Source organism: Mixophyes fleayi, chromosome 6, assembly GCF_038048845.1.
Source record: "Mixophyes fleayi isolate aMixFle1 chromosome 6, aMixFle1.hap1, whole genome shotgun sequence".
Taxonomy (NCBI): domain Eukaryota; kingdom Metazoa; phylum Chordata; class Amphibia; order Anura; family Limnodynastidae; genus Mixophyes; species Mixophyes fleayi.
The window spans coordinates 80,479,443-80,499,027 of NC_134407.1; the positions used below are offsets into that span (position 1 = coordinate 80,479,443).

General features: G+C 40.8%; 1 protein-coding gene and 1 long non-coding RNA gene across 5 annotated transcripts in view; one reads left to right on the forward strand and one right to left on the reverse strand.

Annotated features, from left to right (window-relative positions):
• Nucleotides 1-1,006: 1,006 nt before the first annotated feature.
• LOC142161378 (uncharacterized) lies at nt 1,007-2,855 on the reverse strand. The gene is made up of 2 exons (XR_012693390.1): nt 2,329-2,855; nt 1,007-1,155 (listed from the first exon to the last, which is right to left on the reverse strand). It is a non-coding gene; the product is annotated as an uncharacterized LOC142161378 (long non-coding RNA).
• Nucleotides 2,571-19,585, forward strand: part of NDEL1 (nudE neurodevelopment protein 1 like 1) — a 39,307-nt gene continuing 22,292 nt past the window's right edge. Inside the window, exon 1 of one of the 4 annotated variants that reach the window (XM_075216935.1) lies at nt 2,571-2,682. Coding sequence is in view for 3 of the 4 variants with exons in the window: in XM_075216934.1 (XP_075073035.1) it covers nt 5,351-5,353 (3 nt within the window). In the remaining variant the exon portion in view is untranslated. Of the gene's footprint in view, nt 2,683-5,266; nt 5,354-19,585 lie in introns of those variants that run through there. The other 3 variants (XM_075216934.1, XM_075216937.1, XM_075216936.1) reach the window with 3 other exon arrangements.

A 19,585-nucleotide genomic window follows, 5' to 3' on the forward strand; every position in this document is an offset into this window, starting at 1 on the left:
TATTTGCACCAACTATAATAAACCCACTGTTGTTGGGCAACTGATGCAGCTGCTTGCATGCAAAAACTGCATATGATCAAAATCAGAAAGTCTTCAGCTTCAGTTAATGGTAGATACACTCTATTAGAGTGGCACTATATAAATAGCTGATGATTAAGAGTATTAATAACCAACAAAATATATGAGTGCATGCGTTAACTGCATTATTCAAAATAGTCAATTGGAAGAAGTGAAGATCACACAGAGCTTGGCTTCCTGTTTTAGGTTCGACCAACTGGTTAACAACACCGGCACTAAACTGCAAGATAAGTGATAGGGCTTATGGTGACCTAGCCGAAGGTGGAAAATAAAACACTGCTTCACTGTGCTTTCCACATAATCTAATTTTTAAAGTGAATTTATTTTTTTGTTTGCCCAAATCCTACTGTCTGAGAGAGCTGCCTCAATGTAGTTACTTTTTCTGGTTATGTATTGGTCCGCCAATTTATTGTATATTTGCCCATGAGCTTGTGTACAGCTATGATTATTGTATAAATATACAGCTGCAAGTATGTAAAGTGACATTATGGATATAAAAGTCTCAGTGCACATAATACACTGAAGTAATTACTATGTATTTACTAAGTGAGGAATGTCATGAGACAACTTGTTTCTGGTTTGTCTTGGCCTTTTTAAATAATACATATCATCACAATTGTTATCAGGGGTTACAAGAGGAAACCAAGTACAGTGTTTAAAAGATTGGTGATAGAAGATGGGCCCGGCAATAAAAACTTAGGTTGTGCGGAACCCCTCCTCCTCTGCCAATCACTCTGGCTACTTTTTGCTAGTTACTAGTGGGTAAGACTGGTGGGAGCTGTGAATAACATCTAGCTGACCTCCGAGCACTCTGATTTTCTGAGTCAGATGGAAAAGTGTACAGTTTTCTATCTGACACTGTTAACAAATCAGTGTGCAAAATTTTAAAATAATAGTTGCACACCAAAGTAAAAAACAAACATGAAAGTAAAATGTAATAAGATTTTAATGTTGACACATTCCCATGGTAAAGACTGAAGACAATAAGTCATCTTTGGGCAGCGCGGTGGCTAAGTGGTTAGCACTTCTGCTTCACAGCACTGGGGTTATGAGTTCAATTCCCGAACATGGCCTTATCTGTGTGGAAAAAAGTGAAAGAGAAAAAGGCGCGCTTCTTTAAGTTAATGAGATGTGTACAAGTGAATAAAATCATTTGAGACGGCAGCCAAGGACAAATAAGACCAATGTGCAAATAAAAGAAAAAATGTTGTCCGGCATTCAGAAACAAAAAATATATAAAAATCACTGTGTCACTAGCTTATGGACTCACTTACAGGAGATGCCTTGACGCTGGCAGGTGAGCTTAACCGCAATATAGCTATATTGTGCACAAAATTATCCTTATCTGTGTGGAGTTTGTATGTTCTCCCCGTGTTTGTGTGGGTTTCCTCCCACACTCCAAAAACATACTAGTAGGTTAATTGGCTGCTATCAAATTGACCCTAGTCTCTCTGTCTGTGTGTGTGTATGATATGGAATTTAGACTGTAAGCTCCAATGGGGCAGGGATTGATTTGAATGAATCTGTACAGCGCTGCGGAATTAGTGGCGCTATATAAATAAATGATGATCTTTGGGTGGGCGCTTGAGTAGGAGAGACAAAGACAGTGACAGATGTAGTAGGCGTGACAGCCTCCACATCTTCACCCTCAGTAACACTTGTTCATGCCTCCATTCTGCGATATAATTCTGATTTTATTGAAAACAAAATAAGTGACAAAGACTGCTGTGACCCTTTTAAAAAGCCAAGTGGAGCTGTGTTTAGAAGACACATGAACATAAACAAGAGGGGGGGGGGGGGGGTTTAAGGAAGCACAACTCTAAATTTATGTTGAGTTTATTTTTACCTACTGCGTACTATCCTGGCGTTTTAAGAGGAGGGAATACACTGAGCTCTCCCTCTTTCCTCTGTGCACCCCTTTTCAAGGCTGGAAGGTCCTCCACATCTTTTACGTTGCACCTCACTGCACTAGACCGCAGATTGGAGATCCTGTCATCAGAGCCGTAACTTACAATTCTAGCGCCTGGGGCGAGAAAGACAAATGCCGCCCCCCTAGCCCTCAATTTTAACCAAATTAACCTAAAACATTCCTAAATTGCGCCCCCTTCAGTGCTGTGCCCTGGACAGTCGCCCCTATCGCACAGCCCTAATTACGGCCCTGTCTGTCATACCCTAGAATTGGAGGTCTTTCCATACAGTAGACACCAGATTGGAGGGTGTGCTAGTACACCAGAATGGAGCCCCGCTTACCTCGCTTATAAAGAACAACAAGATTAATGGTCTTTGATCTTTACCCTTACAAACGTAGGCAGACTGGTGATCTCCAGAATGGCTGATAACAAGAGCTTAGCATTTCTATAGTTAGAGAGCCATAGGTTACCTTCCCATACACGTACGTGTGATGTACATGCAGACACCGCTCTGTGTGATAGGAATTCGTTACTCTCCAGGCAGGAGGAGGGGGCACATCACGTGACGCCGGTCGGCACACGCCCTCTGTTAGTAGCAGACAGCTGGTGACGTATGACGCTCCGTGTCTGCCGGAAACCGCTGCTCCAGTGACCGGTCCGGGGACAGCGGCTGAGGAGCGGCCTGCGTGACTGGGTGAGAACCGGGAGCTAGGTCGCGTTGTCATGTGATGGTTGCCGGTGGGCGCGTCACGCCCAATATGAAGTCTCATCCTCCCGGGAATACCGACTGACATATGTGTGACACAAGGAGGATTCAGAGGCTGAGATTGGGAGGATACACAGTGCGAGGACAGGAAGCTGAGATTGGGGGAGACACAAGCAGGAGGTGGGGGGCTGAGATTAAGGGAGACACCGGCAGGAGGTGGGGGGCTGAGATTAGGGGAGACACCGGCAGGAGGTGGGGGGCTGAGATTAGGGGAGACACCGGCAGGAGGTGGGGGGCTGAGATTAGGGGAGACACCGGCAGGAGGTGGGGGGCTGAGATTAGGGGAGACACTGGCAGGAGGTGGGGGGGCTGAGATTAGGGGAGACACAGGCAGGAGGTGGGGGGCTGAGATTAGGGGAGACACAGGCAGAAAGTGGGGGGGCTGAGATTAGGGGAGACACCGGCAGGAGGTGGGGGGGGGCTGAGATTAGGGGGACACTGGCAGGAGGTGGGGGGGCTGAGATTAGGGGAGACACAGGCAGGAGATGGGGGGCTGAGATTAGGGGAGACAGGCAGGAAGTGGGGGGCTGAGATTAGGGGAGACACAGGCAGAAAGTGGGGGGCTGAGATTAGGGGAGACACAGGCAGGATGTGGGGGGCTGAGATTAGGGGAGACACAGGCAGGAGGTGAGGGGCTGAGATTGGGGGAGACACAGGCAGGAGATGGGGGGCTGAGATTAGGGGAGACACAGGATGTGGGGGACTGAGATTGGGGGAGACAAAGGCAGGAGGTGGGGGGCTGAGATTGGGGGAGACAAAGGCAGGAGGTGGGGGGCTGAGATTGGGGGAGACAAAGGCAGGAGGTGGGGGACTGAGATTAGGGGAGACACAGGTGGGGGGCTGAGATTAGGGGAGACACAGGCGGGAGGTGGGGGTCTGAGATTAGGGGAGACACAGGCGGGAGGTGGGGGTCTGAGATTAGGGGAGACACAGGCAGGATGTGGGGGGCTGAGATTAGGGGTGACACAGGCGGGAGGTGGGGGGCTGAGATTAGGGGAGACACAGGCGGGAGGTGGGGGGCTGAGATTAGGGGAGACACAGGCAGGAGGTGGGGGGCTGAGATTAGGGGAGACACAGGCAGGAGATGGGGAGCTGAGATTGGGGAAACACAGGCAGGGGGTGGGGAGCTGAGATTGGGGGAGACACCGGCAGGAGTGGAGGAGGTTGAAAATGTAGACAGTCTGAAATGAAGAAGTTGGTAAAGGCAGGAAGAGATAGGGGGGATGCAAATGAGGCTGAGAATGGGATTGACAGTTTAAAAAGAGGAGATGAGATTGTAGCAGATTGTGAGAAATAATACTTATTGAATTTTATTTATATAACATCAACATATTATGTAACACTTTACAGATAATAAACATTCACGTCAGTTCCCTCCTTAGAGAGCTCACAAACAACACACGCACTAACGTTAAACTACTGGTATGTTTTTTGGATAGCACAGAGATAAATTAATGGTCTAAATTGTGCTGAAAACAGGATGGAGGAGAGATGAAATCTAGGAGGACTTTTTAGGGATATGGTGTGCTGCATGTAAAATGCAAGTGCTGAGGTATGGACGCTACACTTGATAATGACGTGAAAACATGAGCTGGAATTGGAGTTTTGATTGATGAAGGAAAGTGAGATAACACATATTTTTTTTTAGGGATACATATGTTAATATAGTTTATTATAATTCATACTCTGACAAAGGTCCTTGATCCTTTTTAATATAAAGCACCAGATTGTTGTGCTGTAACCCTGAAGTGTTTAATTGGGGTATCGCTTTGTTGTCAGAGGTGAGACAGCACAATCCTGTACTGACAAAGCATTCAAGATTAGTTTAGTATCCCATAGGGGGGCAAGCTGGGTGAGCAATGCAGTTATTTGTGCCCACCAATGTCGATTTAATGACAGTGCTTATTTTAGGTGATTAATAAGTAATACAAGAGACATGTCTGGAATATATATTAACGTATCACTGATCTAGGAACATACTTTGCATATCTTTAAATTAACAGCATAGTGTGTCTGCTTTCATGATTGGGGCAAAGCTGGCTTTAAGGTGATTGCTGAATTTGTATGTGACACATGTGGCTGGTCTACATATATTGATTTGTGTATATTGCTGCCACGTTGGATTTGTTTGCACTCCATAAACAATACTGTTTGTTTTTCAAATAACTTGAAGCATCACAAAATTGCAAATACAAAGTATCTGGTGAAAAATAGATGGTGTTTTTAAAATATTTTTAGCCAGAACTTTAACATAGAATTTTTGAGATTATTTTCCTAACTGATGCAAGACTATTTTCTTAGTATACCCCTGAAAAAAATATTTGCTGCAAAAATGGTTACTGTGTCTGTATACCATTTCCAACCAGGAGTAGGGAAGAGTTATCTGAAAACTGTCACCCTGGTACCACCCACATTCATCTCTGACAGGCTGGATGTTGAAGCTAGGGTGTAGACATCGCACACCAGTGATTGGTTAAGACTGAGATCATTCATTCCCTGTGTTGTGTCTGTGGCCATAGCTGTAAACTGACACGTCTGAAACTCAGTCCCTGCCCTCCTTCCCCACGGGAGGGGTGTGTGCAGTTGCTGGGATAACATGGTAGGTGAAAGTAATTTTTCCCATGGGTCAAGATATTTTGAGTGTATGCTCCTTTGTTATAAATGTTGCAGAGTTTGATTTTTAAATTTCATTTAGGTTTAAATTACTTGTGTTTCAGTGACTTCCAGGAACTGTTCACAGCTCCCATTACCCTGTCATGGTCTCATAATGTTGTAACTGGTTTTATGTGGTTGTTAAGAAATAGGGCTCTTACACATCCCTGCTTTTACCAGAGCTGCTGAAGCATGTACTCAAATGTGCCTGCGATAGTGTACTGTGCAGACAACGTCAACATTGACACACTTGCCAGAAAGTGCTTGTGCACTGGTCCATAAACTTACATTTTTTGGGGGGACTATCCATGTCAGAGTGTTTTAACAGGCTTTAGGAACACATGTTAAACACTTCACGCCATCTTTTGATTGTTTTCTTGTTTCTTCTTTTGTGGGATTAACTGTTAATTACGAGCCTCTTATCTTATTTTCTCACCCTTTCTAAAATGTGTTGATATTAGTGAATACTTGCAGGCAGTGTTAATAGTTGTGATTCTTGCTATTGCAGTTTCTTAATTATGTGGCATCAAGATTATTTGATTTAACTCGGCACTATGTTGTATGTTTAATGTTTATGTAAAGTAAGAGCTTATTTATTTTAATAAGCAAGTTTCTTAATGCAAACATGATTGTTTTGTGTAGTATCTGCAATATTTTTCTGCTTGTTTACAAATGATCATAGACTTTAATATTTATTGTCATTATTTTTTTTTTTAGTTTATGCCATTGCAAGGAAATTGAACACATACAGTTAGTTGTAAGTTCTAGCATTATACTCCCATAAACATTGTACTTCCTTACTATGATGGTTTAACTTTAAATGAAAAACTGTACAGCTGCGCAGTCATTTACACAGCAGAAACCAGTTATTGTGGATATTTTAGCAAGTATAATTTCCATTGTTCATTATTCCTTGTTGTATATAAACTGCAGCTGGTCTCATGCATGTTGCCTGGCACTCACAAGTCTTCAATTATTTTCACACTAGTGGATTTAGTTAGTACCCTAAACTCCTGTGTACTCTACAACAGTCACATGTCATGTAGAATGTTGACACTTTATGAATTAAGCTTAGTATTAAGTAGGACTGCCTGTTTAGTATTAAAGCAGTGGGAATCAGCATCTGTTAGCAAGGCTGTTTATGACTCTGGAACTGGATGGCATGGGACATTTGTTGTAAAAAGACAAGCCTCTGTATATCCCTGTCCTGTCAACAGAATTTTATTACTAAACATTAAACAAAAAGTAATTGCCCCACCTTGGTGCCTCCTGAATATCACCATATTATTTCTACCTGGGTTCATGTTGATGTTAATTTTATGAGAGATGTGCACTGAATTAGCCTACGGGGAAATGCATTTTTCTGAGATCTGAACATGCCTAATTCTTATCTGTTAAATTTGCTGGCTACAGAATACCAGCACTGTGCATCAGACATACTTAATCCCCAAACACTCACACTTCACATGTTGTATGTATGTAGTTTGGTAAAATAGAGAAAAAATGTGTTATCAATGGTACTTAGCCTCTGTATTAGTAATGACCTTATTGTCAGTCATTAAATGTATAGACGTGTGTAGCTTATGTATGTCTTGGTGTGAAAATGTTTGCTTTTATAATCGCATTTATTTGAATTGTTCTTCCTTCTTATTTGACAATGGTTGTTGATATGTTCATACATAAAGTTAAGCTGATACAAACTACAGAAAATATCTGTCGATGACATCTGTAACTATTTTATCAGCGACTGAATGTCCCAATGAGCATGCTGATTCATGTGTACACACCTACACAATTTACCGTCAGATCTGTGCTACTCATCTGTCATAACCATTTGCTGAAAAGATTGTGACTCTGATCTGCCTATACTGCTGGTCGTGAGTGCATACACACTTCAGAATTTTCCCGATAATGTTCCATAGTTGGTAGTAAATTTTAGCCAGTTTATAAAATCAAACCAAACAATATGACAGGCTTTGGTACAATAAAACATGATCTTGGGAGCGTACACACTAATGCTATATTGGACTTAACAGTCGTTTATCATGTGATTGGCACGATAATTGGGTGAAAAACCTGTAGTGTACTCCCAGCTTTATTTTAGAAGACAGTTCTGATAACAGCTGAGATCTGTCCATATGATTATTAAGATTAACTTTTGGTAACAGAAGGACCATCTGTTGTCTTTGTAGTTTATATGTGGTCCTCTAGAGCTATAGGAATTAGGGCATATTCCTAGAAATTGTGATGTCACATGGTATACAACCAATGTATCCGTTTGGATAGTGATGAATTGACACCCGATTGTTCAGGCTCCATGCAATAGATTTTTTGTCTGTCCAAACCACAACCTGTGCCAAAATTCAGGTTTATTGTCACTGAAACATGCTCAATACAGACCTCTCTGAATAGTTTTGATAAAAACTAGTGGTCAATCAATGTTAGCTGGGCAGAATATTATACATTATTGGATGTGATCATATTTTTTTAATTTTAAAATGTCCTGAATAAAATCAGTTTTGTTGCATAAACCCTGCTAAATCTTTGACATAACAGCGGTTCAGCTGACACAGTCCAAACGCCACCTGTACCCAGGAAAATACAAGATTCGATTCACAGTCTCTTGTATCAGTATGCATCTCACGTTAGGGATGCCCACTATTCTGTCTAGAGTAAGAAACAAAATTGTTAACTTGTATTGGAAATTACTGCATTCCTTTATGTATATTAGAAATGCATGACCCCCTTTTTGTCCACAATTTATTCTACCTGTCATCTTGGCATTCCTTGTCATGCACAACCTGTTTTGTGTATTTAAGACAGCGGTTCCAGATAAATCATGTTATAATTGCCGGAATTTAGAACCAAATAAATGACAAGTCTGCATTATCATGAGAACAAGAAAAAGTTCCTATAACTTTCCTATTACAGCATAATTAACATAAGATGTTGGAGGCCCATGCCGCTGGCAGATTGTTAGATACAGTGTAGTATCTGATTACAAACTTTCTGTAGACTGGGGTGACAGTCAATAGAGTTTATAAAGCCAGTTATAATGGCTGAAGACAACAAAAATATTAGGTAACTCTTTAGCTCCCTGTTGTACTTGCCAAACATTATACAGCCAAATTGCAGATTCATGTTGAATCCCCCCCACCCTTTAATCCATGTCTATATTTAGTTCTGGCATAAATTACCTTCACATATATTGATATTATTTTTCATTTAAATTAGGTAACATTTTAATCACATCTGGGAAGCTGCTATGTCAGGATTTTTTTTCCTCTTTAATTTCTTTGTTTTCGAGCGAACACACAAACCGTGCATCATATTTCCCTGTTCCCGTTAAGTCAGTGATATTTGGGGAAATGTTGATTTTATTGCCTTTGGGATGACCATGATTATGCCCCAGATGTCCATGGTTGTGATGGGAATACTCTGGAGCTGTAGTGGACAGCAGAATTATTTTAGGGACCTCATTCTAGCTTTGGCAGTGAAACATCAAGATACAGAAAGAGATTACGTTTCCAGCTTGAAGGGTTCACACAAGCCAAACGGACACTGTGACTGTCTAGGCAAGCTGGTAAAAAGATGTCCCCATCCCGTCACAGACCAACCTAATGTGTGATCTGCAAAAGGACCCATTCTATGACATCAAGGTTACTAGAAGGAGGGGAACTTACTCTGACCAGTAAGACTGTATGTGACCTCTCAGAGGATCATCACTGCCCTGAATGAACACTGCATACTATCATGCTTGTCATAGACCAGGCTTGTGATACCCATCAAGCAGTTGTAGAAAAGAAGCTGGCTGGACATACTGGAACATCTAGGTCCACAACAGCTGAATAGCCTCACATTGCCTAAACCTGCCTTAAACAGATCTTCAATCAAAGGAGCAAGACTCGCACATTCTCTGGACTCATTAATGTTTTCTGAATGGGCTATTTCAGTTTTTCTTTAGTTTGTTTTCACTGTATGCTTTCCATTCAAACACTCCTTATAGTGCTAACATGGGTGTCTGCTTCAAAGACATGCCTATGCTTTTCACCTGGTTAAGCAATTGCTATTGAATATCGTTCTATACATTGTTACCATAGTGTCTTGTTGGGTAATGTGTGTTTAAAACATAATGTTGATGGCTGCAGATCATAAAGTGAATTCTGGTCTTTTCTTTCAATTCTTACCAATGCCTATTCCTATACTTAGACGTTCTGCATATACCCCTTCTCCCCCACCTATTCCAAATATAGCTATGTCCTCTCTGTGGACAGTACATAGTGAAATTGCACTTACTATGTCTTGTTGTATATGATCTGGTGAAAATATGGGAACTATTTTACTCCAGGTGCCTGTCTCCCATTTTTGTTTTTCTGTTTCATAATCCTTGCATGGCATTCTATTTAGCTAGTGCCTTTTCATGGTGCTTTTCATGCATTTTATGTATGCTTCTATTCTGAGTTTTACAGTATTTTCTAAAATAGAATTTCCAAATTATGACAGTGGTTCCAGATAAGTCACACTTATCACAGCATCGAACCAATTGTCTTGAGACTAAGAAAAGTTCTGATAGCTTTCCTATTAGAACATAGCTTTTATGAGGAGTTGCAGACCCCCTCTGGCAGTGTTTCAGTTACAGTGCAGTGTCTGATTACATGCTTTCTGTAGACGGGGGTGACAGTCAATAGGGGCTACAGAGTCATATTTAATAGCTGAAAGCAACAAATAGTTGCTAATTTGCTGTTTGACTCCACATGGCACATGCCACACAATTTACATCCCTAATTGTGTGAAAAACTTTATCCATGCAACAACTGGTTTCAGAATCATGTGAAATCCCCCCCTCCCCCCTATTTTCATGATTTAAAATACAAATTGATGTATATTTAAAGTTCTGAACATATCTACCTTCAGGCATGTTGTTTTTCATTTAAATTGGGGAAGTTTCAATCACATGTCAGAACTGCTTGTTAAGGGATTTTTTTTATTTTTTTCCAAGCAAGCTCACAATCCATCATATTTCCCTATTTCTGTTACGTCCGTGTTATCTATGACCCAGTTGATTGAATGGCCATGATTGTGCTTCAGTTGCCTGTGGTGGTGATGGACCAGTGGTGACAACAGACTATATTTCAGGGGGCCCTTGGTCCCACAAGGTGCCTACACAATACCTTTTGCAGAGAAACATTATGAGATCATGGATCCAGCTTGAAGCGTTCACAAAGCCCAAACAGATATCACTAGACTGCTATATGTGCATTCTCTAAGTCACTAGAAGGAGGGGATATTACTCTGACCAATAGGAATGTTTGTGACCTCTTAGAGGATCATCATTTTTCTGGACAGTACACTGCACACCACCATGCTGGTCATAGACAAAGCTTGGTCTATCTATCAAGTTATAGCGGAGCCAAAACTGACTGGCATTGCTGAAACCTGTCCTCAGGCAGTACATAATTGTGTTCTTATTTTATGTGGAGAACCCATTTATCGTCAGGCAGATGCTACACTTTCTGCTTACATTGACTAATGCTTTCCACCACTGGCACAGATAATCAAGGGTCAGTGTGCACTGTCCTAAAGCTGGCTGAGCACATCCGATTTTTCTGAAAAAGCAATTGTACTTCTGTACAATACTGTCAATATACAAGTGAAGCACATGCGGTATAATTTTTTTCCTAGCTGTCTGGTCATTTTTAAGCAGATTTTCAAAAACCGAGCAAATGCTTCATACACTTTTCAATTTGCATATGATGGAGCGGAAAGACGTTTTCTGTTCGTGGGCAATGGAGGACATATGTAGGATTGCAAAACTATAATCTCTCAATTAAAATACATGCAGTTCAATCCACTTTTGAATTCAGAGGGTGGATTTATCTAACCTTCTAAAAAGGAAAAGTGGATGTGTTGCCCATGGTAACCAATCTGATTCTAGATATTTTCTAGAATGTACTAGTTAAATAATAGCCAGAATTTGATTGGTTGCTATGTGCAGCACCTCTACATTCCCTTTTTAGAAGACAACGACGACTGGATGATCAGTTGGCTTGGCCGTCCATTTTTGGCCATTAACAACAGGACTTGGTTTTGATAACATTCCATGCATACCACCATAAATAACTCAAGTCCACTCCAGGACAAGGTAATTTATAGCTGTCATTGTAAGGTTTCTGCCCCCCTGCAGAAATGTCTATTCTGCCTTTACACTGATTGTTCATTCTTTTGCAGGCCTTTCCCGGTCAAATATCTTCCGATTATGTTAAATTGTCCTTGAGAAAAACTTATGTTTTTGTTGGTTCATGGGAGTTTTCAGTCTTGTGTAACAAGTAGTTACAGGATATAAACTGACAGTACATTCTGTAAATGTGTGTGTGAGCTTTATTTAGGTGCTCTGTTAACATTTGAGTCACCTTAAATGGAATGTGTTTGTCAAATATGGCTATATGTTACATAACACAGGTCTGCGATGAAAAAGCTTTTTTAACCAATTTATATGATACTTATAGATACTTCTGAACATGAAAACGAATCACCTGATTTTGCATATCGCATCACATTTTTCTGCAAAACTTGTATTTATGATTAAGTCATTTTTTACATATTCTTTAAAATAATAAATGTATTCTGCCTACATTTATTATAAAACAAAGTATTAATTTAATTCAGTCGGTAGTACAGAACGTTGCTATTCAGTTCTCGTCCTAAAACTTCCCCCTGCCCAGTGCCAGATTAAGGTCCACATGGGCCTGGAGCTGAAATTTAGAAAGGGCCTAAATCCCATACTGTCTAAAGGAACATTGCACACACACAACAACTACAAGGTGAGCTGGCGAAGGTGGAACCAAATACAGTTTTGCCCTGTGCTGGCACATTGTAACCCCTGCCTTCCACCATATACACACACAGTACACACTACACACACACAGTACATATACATTCATAGATTCTTCAAAAACAAAGTTTAAAAGCTGTTTTATTGCACAATGGCAACACGTGCATCAGGACTACACCTTTGGAACTACTTTAGGCTTCAATATTGAGAAATGTGTACTTTTTTCTGTCAGACTTTTGAATATATTTATGTTCAGCTGAAGGCTGGTAAAGAGTGCAACTATTTTATTTGCTTGCCTCAACTAGACTTCCTTTTTTATTTGTGTACCTAATGTGAATGTATTTTCTGATAATTTTAGCCTGCGATGTCTTTTTACATCAATTCAATTGGATGTTGTCAACTTATAATTGAATGTATATATAATTTAAATGAATCTTTACAAAATGTCCGCTTTCTGTAGGTCTACTTAGGAGCTTGCTCCTGAGCTACATAAACTTACGACACTGCAGCCACACCTCACACATAATGATGGCAGGGAATTTTCCCCAGAAAAGCTCCCAAGACTAACAAAACTGTAGTGTTGTCTTAGCGGTATTTTACAGACACAGGAGTTGGGAGCTTCTAACTTCTTTTGTTTATTGTGTACTTGGCTCATCATTGCACGTTTCCAGGCTGGTGCTTGTGAATACTGAAACTGTGAACTGTTCCCACACTCTGCTCTATTATGGCAGTCAGGTCAGGCTGTCTCCCTTGTGTCCCGTCTATCAGTTCTACAATGAGCCTTTACCAACCTCAGCCATTAATAATTTCCAAGTCTCATGGTAAACCTTATAATGGGGGTTTCAGAAGTTCTTTTAAGCCTTTAAACTATAATATGAAAACTACTTATCCTGTTATATGGACTTTTAACACTTTAGAGGTTCTCAAGGTGATTATTTAATTGTCCTGTGTATTAAATGATATGTATCCAATTTCATGATTGAAGCGCTTGCTCTAGGATTCTAGTTCTCTCAGATTACATCACTTAGGGTTTACACAGACAGCTCAGTCTTTCCTTACAGCAAATTCCAGCCGACTGATGTCACACAAAGAAGGGAATCTGGAAAAGGAAGTGTAGTGACCAGAAATATCTCTACAGATTTCTCTTGGTTCAAACAACAATCCTCTTTCCTTTCAGGAAATGAATCCATGGGATAAGCCACTATTGTTCTGCAAGTTCATAGTGATTATTTCGTTATCTTGTCTCACTGAGATGAGTTCTTCATATTAAGGAATGTTCCACAGCATCTGTAGTTATCTTGTGTAGAATAAGGGGCAAGCTTGTGAATTAAGCATCATTTTAGAAATTCTGCAACTGTATGCCATTTTTACACTGGCGAAGCCCGCAAATCCTTTCTTTATTATGCTGTAAAACAATAAAAACATAACCATTGGTACCTAAAAGTGGATGTTTTCACATATGTCAAGGGCAGTAAATGTGTTGCTTTGGTGAGTAATCTTGCTGAATGACCAGGATTTGCCATGTAAGCTGCTGTGGTCACAAGCTAGGAAGACTGACATAAAACACATATCATCAACATTTATTTTTATAGACTCGTGTGTGTGTGTGTGTGTGTGTGTGTGTGTGTGTATATATGTGTATATATATATATATATATATATATATATATATATATATATATATATATATATATATATATTATGCTGTGTGTGCATATTGGGTATAACATTTCCAGATCTTGAAATATTTGCTGTGCAGCTGAATGCAAGCTATTATTCTCTGCCACTCTGCAGAAGATGGGCAATAGTGGCTGATTGTCTGTGTTCAATGGATTTACTGCAGGAAGTCTAGGAAAATCCCTCAACCCTCTACCATTGCCCATTATCACAGCTATCTCGTGTATTTATTCTGAAAATGTACCTATTTATTTGTGTTTATGTTTAACTAGCTCTATGTTAAAAGTAGAGATGGGTGGGTCCGGTTCCCCTGAAAACCGAACCCACCCGAACTTTGGGTATCCGACTACTGAGCTGAGTAGCTTGGTACTCTCCCGCCCGCTCCGAATCCAAATCGAGGCCGAACGTCATTGTGACGTCGTCGGGGCTCGGTTCTCGCGATACTTCAAGATTATAAATACACGCCTCCACAGCAATCCATCACCATTTGACAGAGGGAGAGAGCAGGGTGTAGTCACAGGCTGATTAGAGCAGGGACAGAGAATCCAATATTCTTATTCCAATTGTTGTAACAAAAATCGCTAGAGAAGAGGAGGATAGAGGTTTTTTTTCTTTTCAATATTTGGCACTCCCCAGTGCTTTTGGGGTGTCCCCCATAATTGTGCATAAATATTTCTGGATGTCAAAATTACTATCTGTCAGCAGTATCTTACCAAATAATTTTTAGCACTACAAGTGCTTTGGGCTGAGAATGGATTCAAAGCAGTCCACATATGAGCAGAATGAGCAACCAGGTTCTGTCACCAGTCCTGATGGTAGTGTTCCCAGTACGTCATCTGGGCAAGGCGATGTAAAACTACAGAGTGTTTCGAAATCAGTCCAAAAAACAAAATCAAAAAATAAATTTACTGTGTTGAAGCGAAAAAGAAGTGTTACTGAGCAAAAGTTAAGTGCTGATAAAAAAAAAAAAAAAATTTTTTTCCAACATGCCATAGTACACGCGCAGTGGAAAAGAGAGAATGAGGCCTTCACCTTTGGCTATTAGTGGCAGATCTCAAAAAGTTACCGAGCCTACAATTGGTGCACAACTACTGTTACGCGTCAAAGCCGAGCTGCAAGATAACAGTAAGGCATTAGAGGATAATGTTTGCTCTGATTCACAAATGACACCAATCCCTGTGGAGAGTCCATCCAACAGTGGGATGTCTAATTGTGAGCATTCTGCTGATGTGTGCCTTAATAGCCCGAGTGTAGCCGATGATACACAAATTGAGGATGCCACTTTGGAATTAAAAGAGGATGAGGGGGAGATTTGTGTAGGCGACGAGGGAGCTAATGAGGATGTTGATGAGGATGAGGTTGTTTGTGTAAGTCCTGCACCAGTGGCAGCAGTTCTGGCACGTGACAAGAAAAAGGCCATTGTCATGCCTGGGCATAAAACAAAAAAAATCCACTTCTTATGTGTGGAATTATTTCTACCCAAATCCAGACAACAATTGTATAGCCATTTGTAGTGTATGTCAAGCCACAGTCAGTCGAGGGAGGGACCTTAACCATCTTGGAGCCTCGTCTATGTTACGCCATTTAACGAGAGTTCATGGCAAAGTGTTGGGAAAAGCTGAAAGTTCTTCCCAAAAAATTACAAGCAATCCATCATCAGCTAAGACCTTCCACTCACCGACGGCTACAAAATACACCCACCACACCATCCTCCTCAATATCCTCAGTAGCACTCGGAGTTAGCCCGGCATCCCACTTATTAAGGCTGGATGACTCCTGCACTATTATTGATTCCTCTGAAGAAAGCGTTAGTCCCACTGCTGCTGCTGGGGGTGAATCGTCATCCCAGAGGCAGGTTAATAAAATGAGCAGTCCTACATTTCAGCAATTAACTGTGAAACAATCATTTGCGAGGGGAAGCAAATATGACAGCAGTCACCCAGTCGCCAAGCGAATCACAGACACCATGACTGCAATGTTAGTGTTAGGTCTGCGTCCAATCTCCATAATAAACGCAGCTGGTTTTTTACAGTTAATTGAGGTTTTGTGTCCGCGTTACAGAATTCCATCGCGACACCATTTCTCCCATAAAGCAATTCCACAACTACACCAAAAAGTGTGTAAAAATGTAGAGATTGCGCTGAAAAATGCCATTCTGCCCACTGTCCACTTAACCACAGATATGTGGACAAGTGGAAATGGCCAAACCAAAGACTATATGACTGTGACAACCCACTGGGTTGGTCATTCACCTTCACCAGCAGGAACAGCAGCAGCATGTACACCACTGCGTAACATTTGTCACAGGCAGGCCACTCTTTGTATCACCGGCTTCACTAACAGGCATACAGCTGACGATTTGTTATGCAAACTAAGAGATGTGATTGATACATGGCTTATACCACTTGGACTCTCCCCAGGGTATGTCATTTCTGATAACGCCAACAATATAGTGCGAGCATTACAGCTGGGTGATTTCCAACACATTCCCTGTTTTGCTCACACAATCAACTTGGTGGTGCAGAGCTTCCTACGAAATAACCAAGAGGTGCAGGAGATGTTTTCGGTGACCCGTAAAATTTCAGGCCATTTCAGGCATTCAGCCACAGCATGTAGGAGATTACAGCAGCTCCAAGAGCAGTTTAACTTGCCCTGCCACCAACTTAAGCAAGAGGTGGTAACTAGGTGGAATTCCACCCTGTACATGCTTCAGAGGATGGAGGAACAGCGCAAAGCCATCCAAGCATATTGCACAAGCCATGACATTGGGAAAGGAGGGGGGATGTATTTCACTCTTGCATAGTGGGGAATCCTTTCAGTGCTGTGCAAGGTGCTGAAACCATTTGAAGTTGTGAGGTGAGTGCAGACTCTGCTAGTTTGAGCCAAGTCATTCCTTTAATTAGATTATTGGAAAAGCAGCTTGAGAAAATGAAGGAGGAGCTGAAAGCAAGCAATTCAGCAAAGTATGTTGGCCTTGTTGATCAAGTACTTCATTCGCTTCACAATGATCCTCGAGTTATTAAGATCTTGAACTCGGATCAGTACGTTTTGGCCACTGTGCTTGATCCAAGGTTTAATACCTACATTGAGTCTTTACTTGTAAATGAGCGAGATGTGAACTTTTCCAAGGAGCTATTGCTCAGCAAGTTGGCCGCTGAACTGGGCCTTGGCTTGACGACGTGTCCTCCTTCACTTTCTCAAGCTGCTGCTGCTCGTAAAAAATTAAATTTCCCAAAAAGAAGCAGGTAAGACGCAGGGGGCAGACCAGAACAATTTAACATCTGGGCTGGTTTGAAGGATTTTTCAAAAAAATGTGTCACTTTGGCCATAACTCCATCCAATACGAGTATAAACATGCAAAGGATGGTGGGGGATTACTTTCAAGAGGTAGTTGATATGGAAATGTCAGACAGTCCCTTTCCTTACTGGGAAGAAAAGCAGGCCATTTGGAAACCCATGTACAAACTTGCTTTGCAATACTTAAGCTGCCCACCCTCGAGTGTTCAGCACAGCAGGGAACTTAGTGATCGCCGTAGAAGGTTACTTCCCAAAAATGTGGAGAAAATTATGTTTATAAAAATGACCTACATCTTCCACGAGGAAGGCCTTCACCATCCAAGACATCCAAGCACTGACTGTTCTCTAATGGCGGATTCAAGCGGCGATAAATTGATAGTCTGTGATGATGACGTACACACTGATGAGGGTGAGGATGAAGATGATGACGATAACATCTTTTTAAAACTTTCTATGTAAGTGTAGGGTGCAATCTACCCTCAAAGAGGAAAGGGACTTGTGGCATTTCCATATCACGTACCGTCTTGAAAGGCTGCTGTTTGGGCAATTTATCCTTAAGGGTAGGGTGTCATAGACAGAGTGACCCCAAACTGGCTTTGTCCATTTCAATTAATATTGTACAGTCTATAATGGCTGAATTTTTTTGTTTTTTTAAACAAGTGGAGGGGGGCCTATAGAGACAGAAAGCAAACTGCATTTTTCCATTTCTTTACATATTTAACTATAAGTGTAGGGTGTAATATACATCCAAAGACGATGGCTGCATTGCCAATATGCATAGATGGAGAGGAAGACAATCTGTCTTGTGTGTAGAATAAATGAAGGCCCACCAATCAGGAATTAAACTGTTTTTTGGATGATTTATTACCTCTACAATTAGATTATTTATCTATGAAACAGTTGGAGCACTAAATTGGGTTAATTTAGGCCCAAAAACATTGATTTTCCAACAAAATAGCAAAACAAAACCAAAACACGCAATGGCGGTTTTGCAAAACCAAAACACGACGGTAATCCAGAGCCAAAACACGGGGGTCAGTGACCATCTCTAGTTAAAAGCCACTTTGTACGTTACACTTAGTGGGGGCTCCAGATATCCCGGTCACCATCGTCACTGAATATAGCACCCAGAACATGGCCCATGGGCAATAAATGGGTTGCTCTTCATTTCTATTCCTTTTTTTTTTTTTTGTATGTCTCTTTATTTACAACAGCAGATTACAAACAAAGAACATACATAACAAATGAACATGTACAGGCTCAAACAACAACATGTTGCAAGTGTCTGGTACACAATTACATAAACGTATAGGGCCTGAGTCATTAAGGAAAGTAAGGCAAAAAATGAGTAAGTTTTCTCCTGGACAAAACCCTGTTACAATGCAGGGAGTGCAAATTATTTATTTTTATTTTGCACAAAAAGTTAAATACTGTTTTGGTTTTTTTTTCATGTAGCACACAAATACTTGTTGAATTATTTGTACACTGAAATTTTAAGTTGATCTAGGACATGCCCTACCCCAAATATAAATCCACTGCCATCGTATTTTAAAGTTCAATCCCCCTCCAATGCAATATGATTTTGGCAAGGTGCAAAGTTACTCATTTTTGCTTTTGTTTCTTTATTGACTCAGGACCATAGAATAAAGGGGACTAACCTTCCAGGACTAATATTGAGTAGCTAGTTGAGTATTGCTATTGGAAGTATTTGAACAACAGATAAAAACAAATCTTAAATCTAAAGTCAAACAACTGTAGGTTTATTTTTCAATTTTGTGTGTGACTAAAAATGGTGATAAAGGGGTCAGGAAGGTAAATATGGGGAGAAAGTAGTAATGGAAATCTTATGGGTGGAAATGAGCAAAGTGCGCAAGTAGGAGAAACCACTCCAAGTGAACAAGCCCTTGTTGGTAATTATTATGTAAGTCCTGGTGCAGTTGCTTGGTTAAATGATCCTCAGGTTTTATGGAAGGTTTTGATTGTGTTCTGTTGGAGACTGGATATATATTCTTTTATGCTGTTTCAAGGGAGAAAGCTCAATCGTTTCATCAAAGCAACCTCAATGTTAACCTATTTTTTGGACTGGGCCAACAAGCCTGAAAAGTATTTGCCTTAGTTGTATTGCATGGGAATATCCTTCTAAAATACAGAAACCCAGTACCCCAGATTATGTGGGTTTTGCAAAACGGGCTCTTTTTATCCGTGGAGTTTTTTTGTTTGTTTTTTCTTGCCATTCTTTCTAAATTTGCAGCACAGTGATTGCAGAAATCTGAGAGAAAAGTTGGAACTCTAATTGGTAATGTTTGAGATAAGTGCAACAGCCTTGTTAGAACATTCATTGTTATATCATCGGTTCTGTCAAACTACAAGATA